This window comes from Platalea leucorodia, assembly GCF_965183815.1.
Source record: "Platalea leucorodia genome assembly, chromosome: Z".
NCBI lineage: Eukaryota > Metazoa > Chordata > Aves > Pelecaniformes > Threskiornithidae > Platalea > Platalea leucorodia.
This window is the reverse complement of record NC_138858.1, coordinates 87697685-87711702: the sequence shown is the minus strand read 5'-3', so window position 1 is coordinate 87711702 and position 14018 is coordinate 87697685. Positions and strand designations below refer to the sequence as shown.

The 14018-nt window shown below is 58.6% G+C and overlaps 1 protein-coding gene across 9 annotated transcripts in view; it reads left to right on the top strand.

The window, feature by feature from the left end:
• Nucleotides 1-368: 368 nt before the first annotated feature.
• The window catches only part of PAX5 (paired box 5), a gene marked incomplete at both ends in the record, with an annotated part of 139498 nt that continues 125848 nt past the window's right edge, over nt 369-14018 (top strand). For 7 of the 9 annotated variants that reach the window (XM_082335772.1, XM_082335770.1, XM_082335768.1 and 4 more), the window contains 3 exons: nt 369-443; nt 7807-7972; nt 12490-12687. In XM_082335772.1, coding sequence (XP_082191898.1) covers nt 398-443; nt 7807-7972; nt 12490-12687 — 410 coding nt within the window. Of the gene's footprint in view, nt 444-3633; nt 3677-7806; nt 7973-12489; nt 12688-14018 lie in introns of those variants that run through there. The other 2 variants (XM_082335771.1, XM_082335775.1) reach the window with 2 other exon arrangements.

Below are 14018 nucleotides of genomic sequence, written 5' to 3'. Positions count from 1 at the left end.
AGAGTTGAATTATTCCAACCTGCGAGAGCCCCTCAAAAAAAAAAAAAAAGGAAAGGAAAAAAAGAAAATAAAGAAGAAAAAAAGACGAGAAAATAAAGAAGGAAAAAAAAAGAAGACAAAATAAAGAAGGAAAAAAGAAGAAAAAAGAAAGAAAAGAATAAAGGAAAATAAAAGGAGAATAGAGAAAAGAAGAAAGAAGAGAAAAGAAGAGAGAAAAGAAAAAAAGAAAAGAAAAGAAAAAAGATAAAAAAGAAAAGAAAAGAAAAGAAAAGAAAAGAAAAGAAAAGAAGATAAAACAAGAAAAGAAGAGAAAAGGAAAAAAAGAAGGAAAAGGAGGACGATAGCAGCACGACGTGGAAACTTTTCTGTCCGTTTCCCCAAGTCCTGAAAAGCCGGGATGGAGTTGGAGAAAACCTACGCGACCCCCCGGGCCGGCCGCACAGGTGGGACTGGGGCTGGGCGCCGCGGGGAGCCCGGCGGCTCCGCGGCCACGGGGGACGCCGAGAGCCGCCGCCGCGGCCGGTCACGCGTGGGTCGCGGTGCGGGGCAGAGCCGGGTGCGGCGGGGCCGGGCCGGGGCCGGGGCGGGCGGCGGGGCCGGCTCCCCGTGGGGCCTTCGGGGCGGCGCGGGGGCCGCCGAGACCCCCGTGTCCCGCGGAGGGGCCCCGCGTCGGCGCCGGGGCCGCCCGGGTGTCCGCCGGCCCAGCGGGCGAGGGGACCGGGGCCGGCGAGAGGCCGCGGCGAGCCTCGTCCCGGCGTCCCCGCGGGAGCGCGGCGGCGGCGTGGCCGCGGGGCCGGTGGCGGTGCGGGTGCAGGCGCGGAGGCGGCCTCGCGGCTCGGTGGCGGAATGCAATTCCGAAGCGATCGATGGGGCCTTTTATTAGTTAAATCGCCTGAATAATCGTTTAATCGATAAAGCATTTCATGGCGGCGCGCCGCACGCCCCGCGAGGCGGGGGCGGCCGGGGGCGGCGGGATCGGCAGCACCGGCAGCACCGGCAGCACCGGCAGCTCTGCCCGGGCCGGCGGGCGGGCAGGGCGGGCAGGGCGGCGCCCCGAGGCCTCTGCCGCCGCTGGCCGCGGGCACGGCCGCATCGCTGCGGGGTGTCGGGCCGGGGGAGGGGGGGCTTCGCCCGCAGTGCCCCGCGGGGGAGGAGGAGGAGGGAGGGGATGAAGTGATGAAGGCAGCGATGAAGGCAGCGATGAAGGCCAGGCAGGGAGGGGTGCCGACCCTGCCCGCCCGCGCCCGCTCTCCCCCCTCCGCGCAGACCGGTGCGGCCCCTCCCGACCCCTCCGCCTTCCCCCGGGGTCTGCGCCGGGCAGAGGTGCCGAGCGGCGGAGGGGGGCGACCGGCCCGACGGCCCCCGGCCCGACCCGGCGCCCCCCGCCCCCGCCTCGGCCGGCCCCGCCCGGACCCCGCGTCGCGGCCCCGCGGCGGCGGCTCGGCCGCGCCCGGGAGTTTCGCCTTTAACGAAAACTCGCCCCGCGCTCCGCGCCCGGCGCCGCCGCCGGCGGCTGCAGCGGCCGCCGGTCCCCTGCTGCCGAGGGAGGGGCCCGGCCCGGCCCTGGCGCCGCCGAGGCCCCGAGGGCGCGGGCCGCAGGCGGAGCGGGACGGGCGGCCGGCGGGGCCGGGGGCTCTCGCCCCGGGGGCGGCGGGCAAAGCTCCCTCCGCGCCCCCATCCCCACGGCGGCGGCGGGTCGGGGAGCCGAGCGCCCGATCCCCTCGTCGGGGCGGCGGCCGGGCGGCAGGGCCGAGGGCGGGGGACTTGGCTCGGCGTGGCTCTGCCGTGCCCCCACGCTCACCCTTGGCGGGACGGGTGAACATCCCCGCCGCCTCGCCCGGCCTGGAGCCCCGCAGCAGGCCCCGCGCGTCTCGGCGGCCGGAGTGGGAACACGTCGGCCCCCGCCCGCCAGCGCATCGCTGCCCGGGGCCGCCGAGCCCCGCCGCCACCGCGGACAGCTCCGACCCCGGCGCCGGCCGGCGCCCCTCCGCGCCCCGACCCCACTGCACGGGCTCCCGAGGCCGCGGGCCGTCGGGGAACCGCGACGTCGTCCGGCCGTCGGGGGGGGGGACCAGCGCCCCCGAGAGGCTCCGTCGGGCCGCCGGGCGACCCACGGGCACGGGAGGCACCGCCCACCCGTCGAGGGTCCCACGGCCCCGGGAGGCTCCGTCGGGCCGCCGGGGGTCCCACGGCCCCGGCCCGGGACGCGGGGTCCGCCCCCCCCGCCCCGTCCCCCGCCCCGTCCCCGGCCTCGCGTGGCTGCGCCCCCGCCCCGCCCCGCCCCGCCCCGCCCCGCGAGGGCGTGCGGCCCCGCCCCCCGCCCCCATTGGCCCGTAGCCCGCCAATGGGCGGTGGCGCCGCCCGGCGGCCAATGCGGGCCGCCGGCAAGTTAACTTTTGCGATTGGCCGGGGCGGTGAGTGACGGCCGGGCCCCGCCCGCCGCCGGCCCGCCGCTGTCCGGCCGCGCGGTGCTGAAGCGCCGCCCGCCGCGCCTCCTCCGCGGGCGCGCTGGGGCGCGCAGCTGGGCCGCGGGGCGCGGCGGGGCCGGCGGGCGCGGGCGCGGTCCCGGGGCGGCGCCCGCGGCAGCCGGCGGAGCCCCCCCCCCCCGCCCCGCCTCGCCCCGCCCCGCCCCGCGCGCCCCCGCGCGGCCCGCCCCCGCCCCCGCCCCCGCCGCCCGCCACAACCCCCGCCGCCCGCCGCGGGCCGGCAGCGCGCCGGGCGCACGGCCCGAGCCAGGCAGGCGCCGCGCCGCCCCGGCAGCCCGGCGGCCTACGGCGGGCGGGGAGGGGGGCGGCGGGCGGCCCCGCGGCCCGGCGGGCGGCGGCGGCGGCGGCGGGGGCGATGGGCGCGCCGCGCCGGCGCCCCAGGTCGGACGGCGGCCGCTGACGGGGCGCCCCGGTCCCGCGGGGCCGCGGCGAGGCGAGGCGAGGCGAGCCCGGCCCCCGCCCCGCTCCCCGCCCTCTCGCACAGCTTTCCCCCGCCGCTCCCCTCGCCCACCGCCGCCCCGCCCGGCTCCGCGAGTTGCTGGCAGCGGCGCGGCGGGGGGCGGCACAGGCGGAGCGCGCCGCCGCCCCGGGACCGAGCCCCGCGGACGGGGCGCCCGCCCCCGCTGCCGCCCGCCCCGGCCGCCGCCGCGCAGCCGCCGGCGCCGCCAGCACAAAGAGCCGTCGGGGAGGGAGCGCCGGGCTCCCGGCCGCCGGACCGAGGCGCCCGCCCCCTCCGCGCCCAGCGCCGCCTCGGAGCCGGGAGGCGGGAGCGGCGGCGCGGCGGCCGCCCGGGGAGCGGCCGGGGGCAGAGGCGCAGCCCGGGGCGGCCGCTCCTCGCCCCCCCCCACCCCCTCCGACGGAGCCACCGGAGGCTGCGAGCGGCGCGGGGAGTGCGCTCGGCCGGCGCTGTCGGATACCGCGACCCCGCTCGGGGCGGGACACTTCGGCGTGGTTGCTTTTTGTGGCTTTTTCTTTTTTTTTTTTTTTTTTTGTCTTTTTTGGGTTTTGGTGTTTGGGTTTTTTTTTTTTTTTTTTTTTTGGTCGGTCTCCGGCTGTTTCCTCGGGCCCCCTCCCCCAGCCCCAAACCCGGGCGCCGCCGGCGAATCGAGATCTGCTCGGCGAGGCCGCCCCGGCCCGGACCGCTCCGATGGAAATACACTGTAAGCACGACCCGTTTGCAGCAATGCATAGTAAGTAGGCTGCTAGTTCAACTTCTCTGACACGGCCGCGACGGGCCCTGCGCGATCGCGGACGGGGCCGCCGGGCCGGCTCTCCCCGCCCGCCCCGGGGCTCCGGGGCGGTCCGGACAAACGACGGTCCGGGCTGCCGCCGTCCCCGGGGCACCGGGCGGCTCTGCCGCCTCCCCCCGGCCCGGGCCGGCCGCCCGCAGCCGCCGGGGCCGCCGTGCCCCTTCGGGAAGAGCGGGGATGGTTTTGCCGGCGGACGGACGGCGGCGGGATGCGGCGGGCAGCGGGCTCGTCCCGGGTTTATTTTCCCGTGGAGAAAGAGCGGATGTAAATATGTATTTATGTATACACATGGATATGCACATACGCCTAGCTATGTATGTATATCTATCTGTATATGTGTACGCACGCTTATGCATATACGTGTGTGTACATGTACATTTTTCCACCTAAATCGAAGCTCTGTGAAGAAAGCCGCCCGGTATTTCCGACTAACGGAAAAGTTTGCTATACGATATTCTCGCTCTATTTCAACATTTTGATGTTGGTTAATTAAAAACAGCAACAACAACAACAACAACAAAAGGCAAACAAACACGAAGGGCACGGGGCGGGGCTGGAGGGAAGATTTTTTCCTTTTTGACCCCCCGGAGGAAGGCAGAGCAATGCCGGGGCGAGCTCCGCGTCGGGCAGCGCGGCAGAGGACGAGCGGGCAGCGGGGCTGGTTGAGTTAACAGGTCGTGCGCGATGGGCTCGCCTGAGATTTGTTGTGCTTGAGAGGTCGGGGAAGACTTATCCATTAGCACAGTGTTATGTGAAATGACATCTTCTCTCACGGTGAGTTAAACGCTGCATTACGGCGAGAGATTGCGAGGAAATTTAAGGTAGAACTAATCTCATTTCCTGGTGCACCGCAGCCCTTTAGCTGCAAGAAATTTGTTTGCAAAATAAACCATCCAGCGCTAGGGCTGGAAGTCTCCCTTCCTCCGCCTTTCCCCCCGCTCGCCCGCCCGCTCCCCTCTCGCCCTGCCCGTCGCAGGGGCTGGGACGGTGCCCGGGGCCGGGACGGCGGCCGGTAACGCGCTGCTGCGCCCCCGTGAAAACGGGCTGTCCCTCCCGCGACAACGCCGCGTTTCACACCCGCGTTTATTTCTCTCCCGTCATTGAACCGAACCGCATTTTTTTTTTTTTTTTTTTTTAAAACGAGAACTTTAAGGGCGGAAAGCCGGCGGGGGGGACGCGGAGCCCCCGCCGCCGGAGCGCCCCTTCCCGCCCAGCCGCGGGGGGCGAGCGGGACGCGGCGGTCTCGGACCCGCAGCCCACGGAGGACGGGTTTCCCGCGGGGGGCTGGACACCCCAGGCGGGAGAAGCCGCGGCGGGTTTCAGCGGCGCCCTCCGTCATTCGCAGCCGTGGAAAATCGATACCGTCCGCAGGAATTTCGGGGCAAAACAGAAGGAAAAAAACCAAAGCCCCGGTGCCTTCGCTCTGGCCCCCGGCCGCAGCGGGGCAGCCCCCGGGGCCGTTCGGCGCCAAACGATCCCCGGACCCGCCGCTCCCCCGGGCCGGGGGGGGAGGCGACCCCGGTGAAAGGCGGCGGCGGAGGACGGGGGAGCCGGGCAGCGGCGGGGGCTGCCGCCGGCGGGGGCAGCGGGGCAGCCCGGGACACGGCGCCCGGGGACGGGTCGGTCCCAAGCGGGAGCTCGGCCCCTTCTGCCGCCGCCCCGGGCCCCGCGGCTTCCCCGTCCGGCGCGGGCAGGGCCCGGGCCCGGCCGCCGCTCGGGCTGGCTCGTCCTCCGCCCGCCCGAGCTTCCCTGCCGGCAGCTGCCGCGGGGCTCGGGGCAGGGCCCGCGGACCCCTCGCCGGGGCTCCCGCCGCCCGAAGGCGCCCCCGAGGCTCGCCCCGTTCCCGCTCCCTGCGGGGGGGGCTCCGGGCTGCGGAGCGGGGCACGGAGCAGGGAGCGGAGCAGCGCACCGGCCCCGCTCCCCCAGCGCAACGGCGGGCCGGAGGCCGGAGCCCTGTGCCCCCCCCCCCCCGGCCTCCCGCAGCCCCCCGGCCCGACGGGGCCCCCGGCGCCCGCCGCCGTCCGGGGAGCGCGGCAGCCGGCGAAGAGGGACGCCGGGCTCGCAGGAGCCGGGCTCGGCGCCGGTGCCGCTTCCCGAGGCGGTGGCCGGTTTGGGGAGGGGTCCCCCGGCGCGGCGGGAGGGACGGCGGCGGCCCCAGCCTTTGTTCCCCCGGCGGCTGTAGGGTCGGATGCTCTCGGCCTGGGCAGGCCCGGGCTCCGCTGGCCTCCCGGGGGCTGGGAACTGGCTCCGGGGGGAGAATCAGCCCTTTCCCTAAGGAAACACATGTCTTAATGCTTGCTTTCTCTCTTTCCTCTCCTTTTCTTTCTTTCTTGTCTTTCTTTTCTTTCTTTCTTTTCTTTTCTTGTCTTTCTTTTCTTTCTTTCTTTTCTTTTTTTTCTTTCTTTCTTTTTTCTTTTTCTTTCTTTCTTCCCTTCTTCTTTCTTCCCTTCTTCTTTCTTCCCTTCCCTTCCCTTCCCTTCCCTTCCCTTCCCTTCCCTTCCCTTCCCTTCCCTTCCCTTCCCTTCCCTTCCCTTCCCTTCCCTTCCCTTCCCTTCCCTTCCCTTCCCTTCCCTTCCCTTCCCTTCCCTTCCCACTGCTGCAGGATCTTGCTATTCATATTGAATGTGCTGTGCGTGATTCTGTACAATTAAAGATGCTAATAGGTGAGAAGCCCGAGGTCTCGTTCGCTGCAGCGTTGTGGGGTTGCTCCTCTGTGCCTCAGCCATCGAGTTGTCCCCACTCGGGCCGCAGCGTTGTCCCAGCCCCAGCGCATCCCAGGCGCTGCCGGCAGCTCCTGGGGCAGGGGCAGCTGAAGGCAGCCCCAACGCCGGGGGTCTGCTCCCGCACCCCGGGGCGAGCCCGAGGCCGGCTCAGCCGCTGGCAGAGGTCTGCCTCTCGCACCGATGAAGGCAGAGCAGACACTTGTCTGCTCGCCACAGGCTTTAGCTGGCTTTAGCAATCACATATTTCGTGTGGATTCATTATGTGTCCTGGCAGTTTTAGAAGGTGTTTGCAAAGTTTGACAGCAGTTTATCAATGGTGAAATGACCGGATTTAAATAAAAATAGCTCTCTCTCTATTTTTTTTTTTTTTAACACTGAGGCATTTGGCTTGTCAGCTTATTCCATTCCATTCAAGCACTGTACGAATAGAGAGATTTTCTGTATTATTTTTGTTCCAGAATTGGCATCCGTACTGCCCCTATTGCTTGTTTTCAGTTTCTCTACTCCTCTGTCATCTAAGTAGTTTGGTTGATTAACAACGAGGGTTAATTATATTTTCTCACTTGGTACACAGGATTGTTACATGCTCATGGATTTTACACAGTTTCACTGCTATTCATCCAAGTGGGTCCCGTTTCCCACCAGATATATGATTCACCTTGCTAAAGGCGAACAGTGCAAATCTGCTAGAAAAGGAATAATATATGGGGCTTGCCTGAGTGTTCATGTTTCATTTGTGGGATCATAACATCTGCCAAGACTGCTGTAAATTATAAGAGCAGAAATCATTCTCTGTTTTTTTTGCTTTTGATTAACTCAAGGCATTTGGAAAAAAAACCCCAACGTGTACTTAAGGTATCCCCTTCTGTGCTTAGACACAAATAGTATGTAGGCTGAGCGATCACCCAGCCTTATTTTCCGTTGGCTTCCTAGGCAGAGGCTCACGAGCAGCCTCTTCTCCATGGGGCAGCACCAGGCCTGCCCCCAGAGTTTGCAGTTGGGCAACAGCGGCTGCTGGCTTCGGGACGAGGCTGGCCAGTGTCCGGGCAGCCGGGCATCGCTGTGTGGTTTCCTGTGGCCATTTCCCAACATGGGACCCGATGCAGGAGGGTCCTCCCCTCCGGCGAGTGGCATTGCAGCAGTGCAGGCAGTGCGGCCGTGACTGCCTCCGTGCTGCGGGTCCCGCAGCACACCGGGAAAAGCAGCTGGAGGCTGGACTGATCCTGGGGAAGTGATGGCTAGCACTGGGGAGCATGGGGCTGGAGGGGTCTGTCACGGAGAAATGTCCCGTAACTCTCACACCGCTCTTCTTTTCCTGCCCTTCTTCCCCTCCCCTGTGTGTTTCAGGACATGGAGGCGTGAATCAGCTGGGGGGTGTTTTTGTGAACGGCCGCCCCCTCCCAGATGTCGTTCGCCAAAGGATTGTGGAGCTCGCCCACCAAGGGGTCCGGCCGTGTGACATCTCCCGGCAGCTCCGTGTCAGCCACGGCTGCGTCAGCAAAATACTTGGAAGGTAAAGGGGGGACAACGAATCCTTCTGTGTCCATCAAGAGGAAAGTGTCGATGCCGGTCATTTAATTGAAGGCTGCAAACTAATGGAGAATAGTAGAAACCTCAGGAAGTCAGTCCAGTGAGGAAAGGGGCTTCCTGACCACTCGTGGTTTTATATGCCTGATGTGGGAAAAAAGTGCCACTATTCATATCTCTGATTTGCCCCTTTCACAGTTTCTTATAGGTAATTATCACACAAAGCGCAAGATGCCACGTGGGGTGTATTTGATGTATATATGGCATATATCCCGCACATGTCTGTTCTGAACAAGTAGAGAAATCTGGCCGTCATCTTCAGTAAAATGGAAAAAAAATAGAAGTTGTGCAAGTTACTTGTTCTGCTTTCTGAAGAAGACTCTCTTTTAGCAACAATAGAATTATATATGGTGTATATACATTGACATTGCCGTGCGTTCATTCACAGGGTATTTTGCAATCTGTCCCCCTGTTTGTTTCTGTGTCTTTTTCTACTCTTGTGCTGGAATACGTTCTTAATTAGAGCACAGAATACCATAAGTAACTATTAACCATCTTAATTTTGGCTGTTTTGCAAGTAGCCCTCTGTTCAGGCTGGAGCTGCTCAGACCACTATGACAAGAGGAAATAAAACTCCAAATCCATATAATTTCCTGATTTTGTTCTAAAATTTGACATAGATTCAGGTCAAAAATACCATCCTTGCTTCTTTGTATCTTGTGAACAAATCAGAACATAAATTTGTCTAAATTATAGTATTAAAATGGTTTTGGATTCCAGGTATTCTGAGATACTTGAGCAGCTTATACTGAGGAAAACATTTTTTTTTTGTAAGAATATGTTTTTCTTGATAATCTGGAAAAGTTAATTCCTGAACTATTTGCTAAACTTTCGCAGTTAACGTCATTGTTTAGAATTTTACACTTACTATTTTTATTTTTACCATCTTTTTCTTTTCCAATTTTTAACCGATTTGCTTTCCTGGACATAGCATAGCTGCAATGACTGTTAAGACAATTTTTTTTTGTAGTATCACGCAGGGAATCTGCTTGGATTAGCAGCATTTACGATCTCTCAGTGGGCATTTAAGTGTTCAGAATCAGACTGCCTTGGCAACGTCACAGGACCCTGGTTTTGTAGCGCTTGGCATTCTTTTCCCCATAGCCCCCTCTTAGCTATACTCTCCGTAACTGGCGAACACCATCTCCACAGCCCCGCATGGCGTGCTTTTAGAGCGCCGCACGAGCCAGCATCCCTGCTTTTTCTCTCATGCCTTTGTTGCAGGGAGATGCATTCCCCTGCAAGCTACACACATTCCTCCCGCTGTGGGTTTGAGGACATCGATGCCTTTACTATTTTAGCGAGGAAAACTTTCCATCAGCTTTATCTGAGACCTGCCTGCCCATCACAGGCTGTTCCACTGGGTTATTGCTTTACGTCTGCTGTCGGCGCAGGCTCCTGCTCCCAGCCTGGCTGGCACGGTTCGGCTGGTGATGCTCTCCGCTGCAGTAGACTTGCCACCAATTCCCATCAGGACCAATGTACAGCTAAGAAAGGGGTGATTTATTTACCTACCAGGCAAATGTCTGATAGTTTTACCTTTGATAGTTTGAATAGATTTACTGTTAGATTATTAGTATATAGAGTAAGAGCGAGGCTCCAGAGCTTTGTCATTAAAGTTGTCAACAATAAATTGGAATTTCATAGCTCATTATTTTCATAACTAATAATTACAGTGGGTAAAATGTCACTGTAATTGCAGCTCTGTGTGTGTGTGTTTTTGTATGTGCATGTGTGTGTGTGAAAAATGGGAATCCTTATGATAAATCCTTACATTTGGAATTTTATGGTTGGAATTTTTCAGTCCTTGATACAGACTTAAAAAACATCCAGAGCCAGGGAAGCAGCAGTCGCAGTGCAAGTGCAACTCTTACTCCTCAGAGGAGGGTACTGCAGGGGTGCCCACTCTTCACCTGCATTGGCAACTTGCTGGGAGCAAAAGACCCGGACCTGATGTGCATAAAATGAAGCCGACCGCAGCCATCCTTGCCTTTAAAATGGAGACGGGAGTCAGGGATGCCTGTGCTGTGCAGTCTGCCCGCTCTTTGCTGCACCCAGTTTCATTGCTAGGGCAAAGAGGAGGCAGGCGTCAGTGCTGTTGCTGGGTGAGAGCTGTCCTGTTGCACCGAGCTCTCCCAGCTGCCTGGGGAAAAGGGTCCGGGCCCAATCCTGCACCCTGCCATGTGTGGCAAGTCTTTCCGTGGACGTCTGCATGCCTTTGCAGGCTCGAGGTGGTGAGGACGGGTGGGTAGGCAGTGGTTAGATTTGGGAGTGGAGGTCTTGCTGTCCAGAGGGCACCAGGGCTTTGTCCCCTGGTGAGCTCGCCACTGCCGCAGCGTCGTGACGGCGAGAACCTTTGCCGTCACGGCTTACCTACCCGTGGCGGAGTCACCGTGGGAAACACCATCTCGTCTGCACAGCCATGGCTTCCCAAGCTGCTGGCTGATGCTCTGCTCAGCTGGGCTGTCCTGCATCGTGGGGTGGCTGACAGACACCGTGTCACAGTGCAGCAAGGCACCGTTGGAGAAAAACACTAAGGAACGTTTGTAAAATCCATGGTTTTGACTGGAACTAAGAAAACTATGACTTTTTGTTTGGTAGTGTTCACGGTATTGTCTGCCTTCTTTCTACACCCTCCTCACAGGAGAGGTGCCAGCAGCGAAGGTTTTGAGGCCAGGGGTGCAGCGTCTTAGTAGGTTTCTGGTTCAAGTTTGCCATAATTTTGTCATGTCCACGGGAAGCATGGGAGGAGCTGAAATTCACCCCCCTGCCCTAAAGCTCGCTACTAGGCTGCGTTTAGGGATACCAGGAGGGTTAATCCATCTCTGACACTTGACGGTTTCCATTACTAATATTGCTTAAATGGCTCATGCAGACTGGTAGATCTGAGTCCACATCTGCATCCAGAATATCTGAAAACATATACAAACAACACGGTGTCAGTCTCTTTAAAGGAATTTTAGGTCCTGCACACAGAGCTCTCCCAGAAAGACTGAAAACTGGTAGCCTGGCAGAAATTTGATGAACATGGTTGCGTGTTACAGTGAGACAGACCTTGGCTGCGCAGCCTGTTTGTGCTCTGCTCACGCTGGAAAGATTGCGGAATTAATTTTTTTTTTTTCATATAATGGGTATGTCAAGTAGCTGCAGAGAAAATATATTAATAAGCAGTCTTGTGTTCTTACTTGGGAGTCTTTTCTGAGCTCCCTACTAGAAATACGGGCACAGAACACTGAGTGGACGTGTTTAAGCTGCTGAGAGCGTGCAGCTCGGTGGGCGCCTGGTTGAAAGGCTCACGAAGTCGAGGTCTGCTCTGTACAGAAAGGACGTGCCTGAACCGGGCAGTTGGGGCAGTTGTTGCAGGTAGGCACAGGGTTTGTTTTTCATCTGGTCATGAGAAAATTCACAAGGTACAAAGAAGTGGATGGCCGGAGAGTGCCTCGTGCATTGCGCTCCCTGACAGCGCAGCACAGAGGAGCACGATTTCGTTCTTGGTCTCCGTTCTGGCCCTCAATGGATAAGATATGAATTCTGCTCTTAGCAGCATGTTCAAGGCTTCAGTTATTAAAAGGGGAGACTTGTGGGGCTGGGGATGTCAGCTGCAATGTATAGTTGCAATGCTATCAAAAGCAGTTGCTCTTGTGTGATTTACGTGTGAAGAAATCTGGCAGATTCGTGTCGGTTTAGGAATACAGTCGTCCACCTTTCCCGGCGTGGCATCAGCAGAGCTGCTGGTGTGGGTAGAGGTGCTGTACCCGAGGAAGGGCCATGGGACTGATCACAGAAACCAACACCCACATCAGCTGGACCCCTCCAGAGCGTGGGCAGCTCCCTTTTCCTTGAAATTCGTGATTGAAACTACTAAAAACATAATGTTGCAAAGAATACATTTTGAAAAATATTAACTATTAAATCCATAATGTGCATATTAAAACCATAAAATGAGAAAAAGATATGCTGGCATATTTATTCCGGAGGTGCAAATAAAATACAGTACCTAGCCTTCATTTCACTATAAAATAACAAGCCGTAGATATTAATAACAGAGAATTTCTGTAGAAACAGTAATTTACCACAAAAGAGTCCACTGCAAAAAGTGGTCTTTGGTGTGATTTGTTTCTATTATTGCCAGTACCGCTGATTAATAACACACATTTTCAGTTAATTTTGGATCCCGGCATGCCCTTTAATCTTGCATTGTTTCTTTTGTCTTGCTATTACAGAAAAATATATATTGTATCCCGAAGCCCAATTCCAATTACTATAAGTTAATCTGTTAGGTGATAAAGCACTACATAGGCAGAAAATGTGTATGTGAAAGTGAAGATGTATCTCAGGATTTGCTGGGGTTTGGTTACCTTGAAATTATGTTCTCTATAAATCTTAAAGCATGTTCTCTGTCTATTTGTGATAACTAAAGCTTTGTTTTGGATGTTTTCCCAGGTATTATGAAACCGGGAGTATTAAGCCTGGAGTGATTGGAGGATCAAAACCAAAGGTCGCCACACCCAAAGTCGTTGAAAAAATTGCAGAGTACAAACGCCAAAATCCCACCATGTTTGCCTGGGAGATCAGGGATAGACTCCTTGCTGAGCGAGTGTGTGACAATGACACCGTGCCCAGCGTCAGTTCCATTAACAGGTAAAGATCTCTCTGGTCCTGGGGAGGGACGCTTCTTGGAAGTGCTGTCACTGAACCTTCATTTGTTAGTAGAACTGGGTGTTTTGGGCTATTTGCAAAAAATGCAGCTTGCATGTGATGCATTTGGGGCTGGGGAGCAGCTGTGGGTTCACCTCGGCGGCCAAAGCATCACAGATTGTGAGCATTTCCTAGGAGTGGGCAGGTTCTGCTGCTGGCCTTTGCTTCTTTCCCATCCTTTCCCCAGTCTGTGAGTTGCAGTCCTTGCTGGTAACGAGCCTGCATGTTTGCTCTGAATGAGGCCTTAGTTCTGCTCGATGGGGTGGGGGTTCAGTGGGATGTGCTTCCCCTGGTGGGGGAAGCTCATATGGCCATCGAGTGGGGCAGCAGTCATCTGGGAAAAGGGGGGGCCCAGGTGCCTGGAGGAGGGGACCCAAGGCACGGGTCTAAGGTACCACTTCTGGCCTCCTGACGCCTGCTCGGTTTTGCTGAAGTTGGCCCAGAACTGTGCTGGCTGCTGCCTGCTGCTGTTAGCGTGACTATCACCGGGGGGATTTGGTCAGTAGCTTTTGAGCGCCTCAGCTGCCTGCTTGTTACATGGACGCACTTAAGTGGCCTTGATTTGCTTTTGTAAAAATGCAGGAGAACCTCATTTGGAGCCTCAGTCCCGCTTTTGGGAGTTTTGCCCCCGCCTTTCTGGGCAGGACTGGGCTCGCAGAGGGGTTTGGAGCTATACTAACCTACTGCCATCTCAGTTACACCTTCCGTATGCCCCTGCTTCCTTCTGAGTTGCAGGATGTCTAAAGCTGGTGTTGAAAAAACCCGGTGAAATACTCTGTTATGTCTCCAGCCCTGCCAGACCAATAATCAGGGATTAATACTTGGAAGGCAGAGCTCTTGGGCAGCCTCACGCACACCCACACCCCTGGCAAGCAGAGTCCTTTCATTTTCGGTCAGGAGTATGCTCTGTGCCGGGCTTCGGCCTCACCACGCTGGTGAGATGGCTTTCACTTGCGCGACTGCATGCAAATTCTTTGAATGCAGCTAGGTATAAAGTCCCATCTGTGTCCATGGACGTGAAATAAATTGATGCAATATTCTTTTATTGGCTATCCCAACCTGATTTGCATTCATGGAGTTGCCGCTTGAGTAGCCGGAGTGGCTTCCCCAGCGTTAGCGGAGAGTGGTGTCTCTGCCTTGCCGAACTGAACGTTGAGTCATATGTTCGCATGTTTAAGAGCAAAAATGGGTCAGTTCACACACAGGCTTTGCTGCTGCCTGGGAGCTCCTCACTTGCTGAGACGCCAGAGCAGAATTCAGTAACCCTACGGACA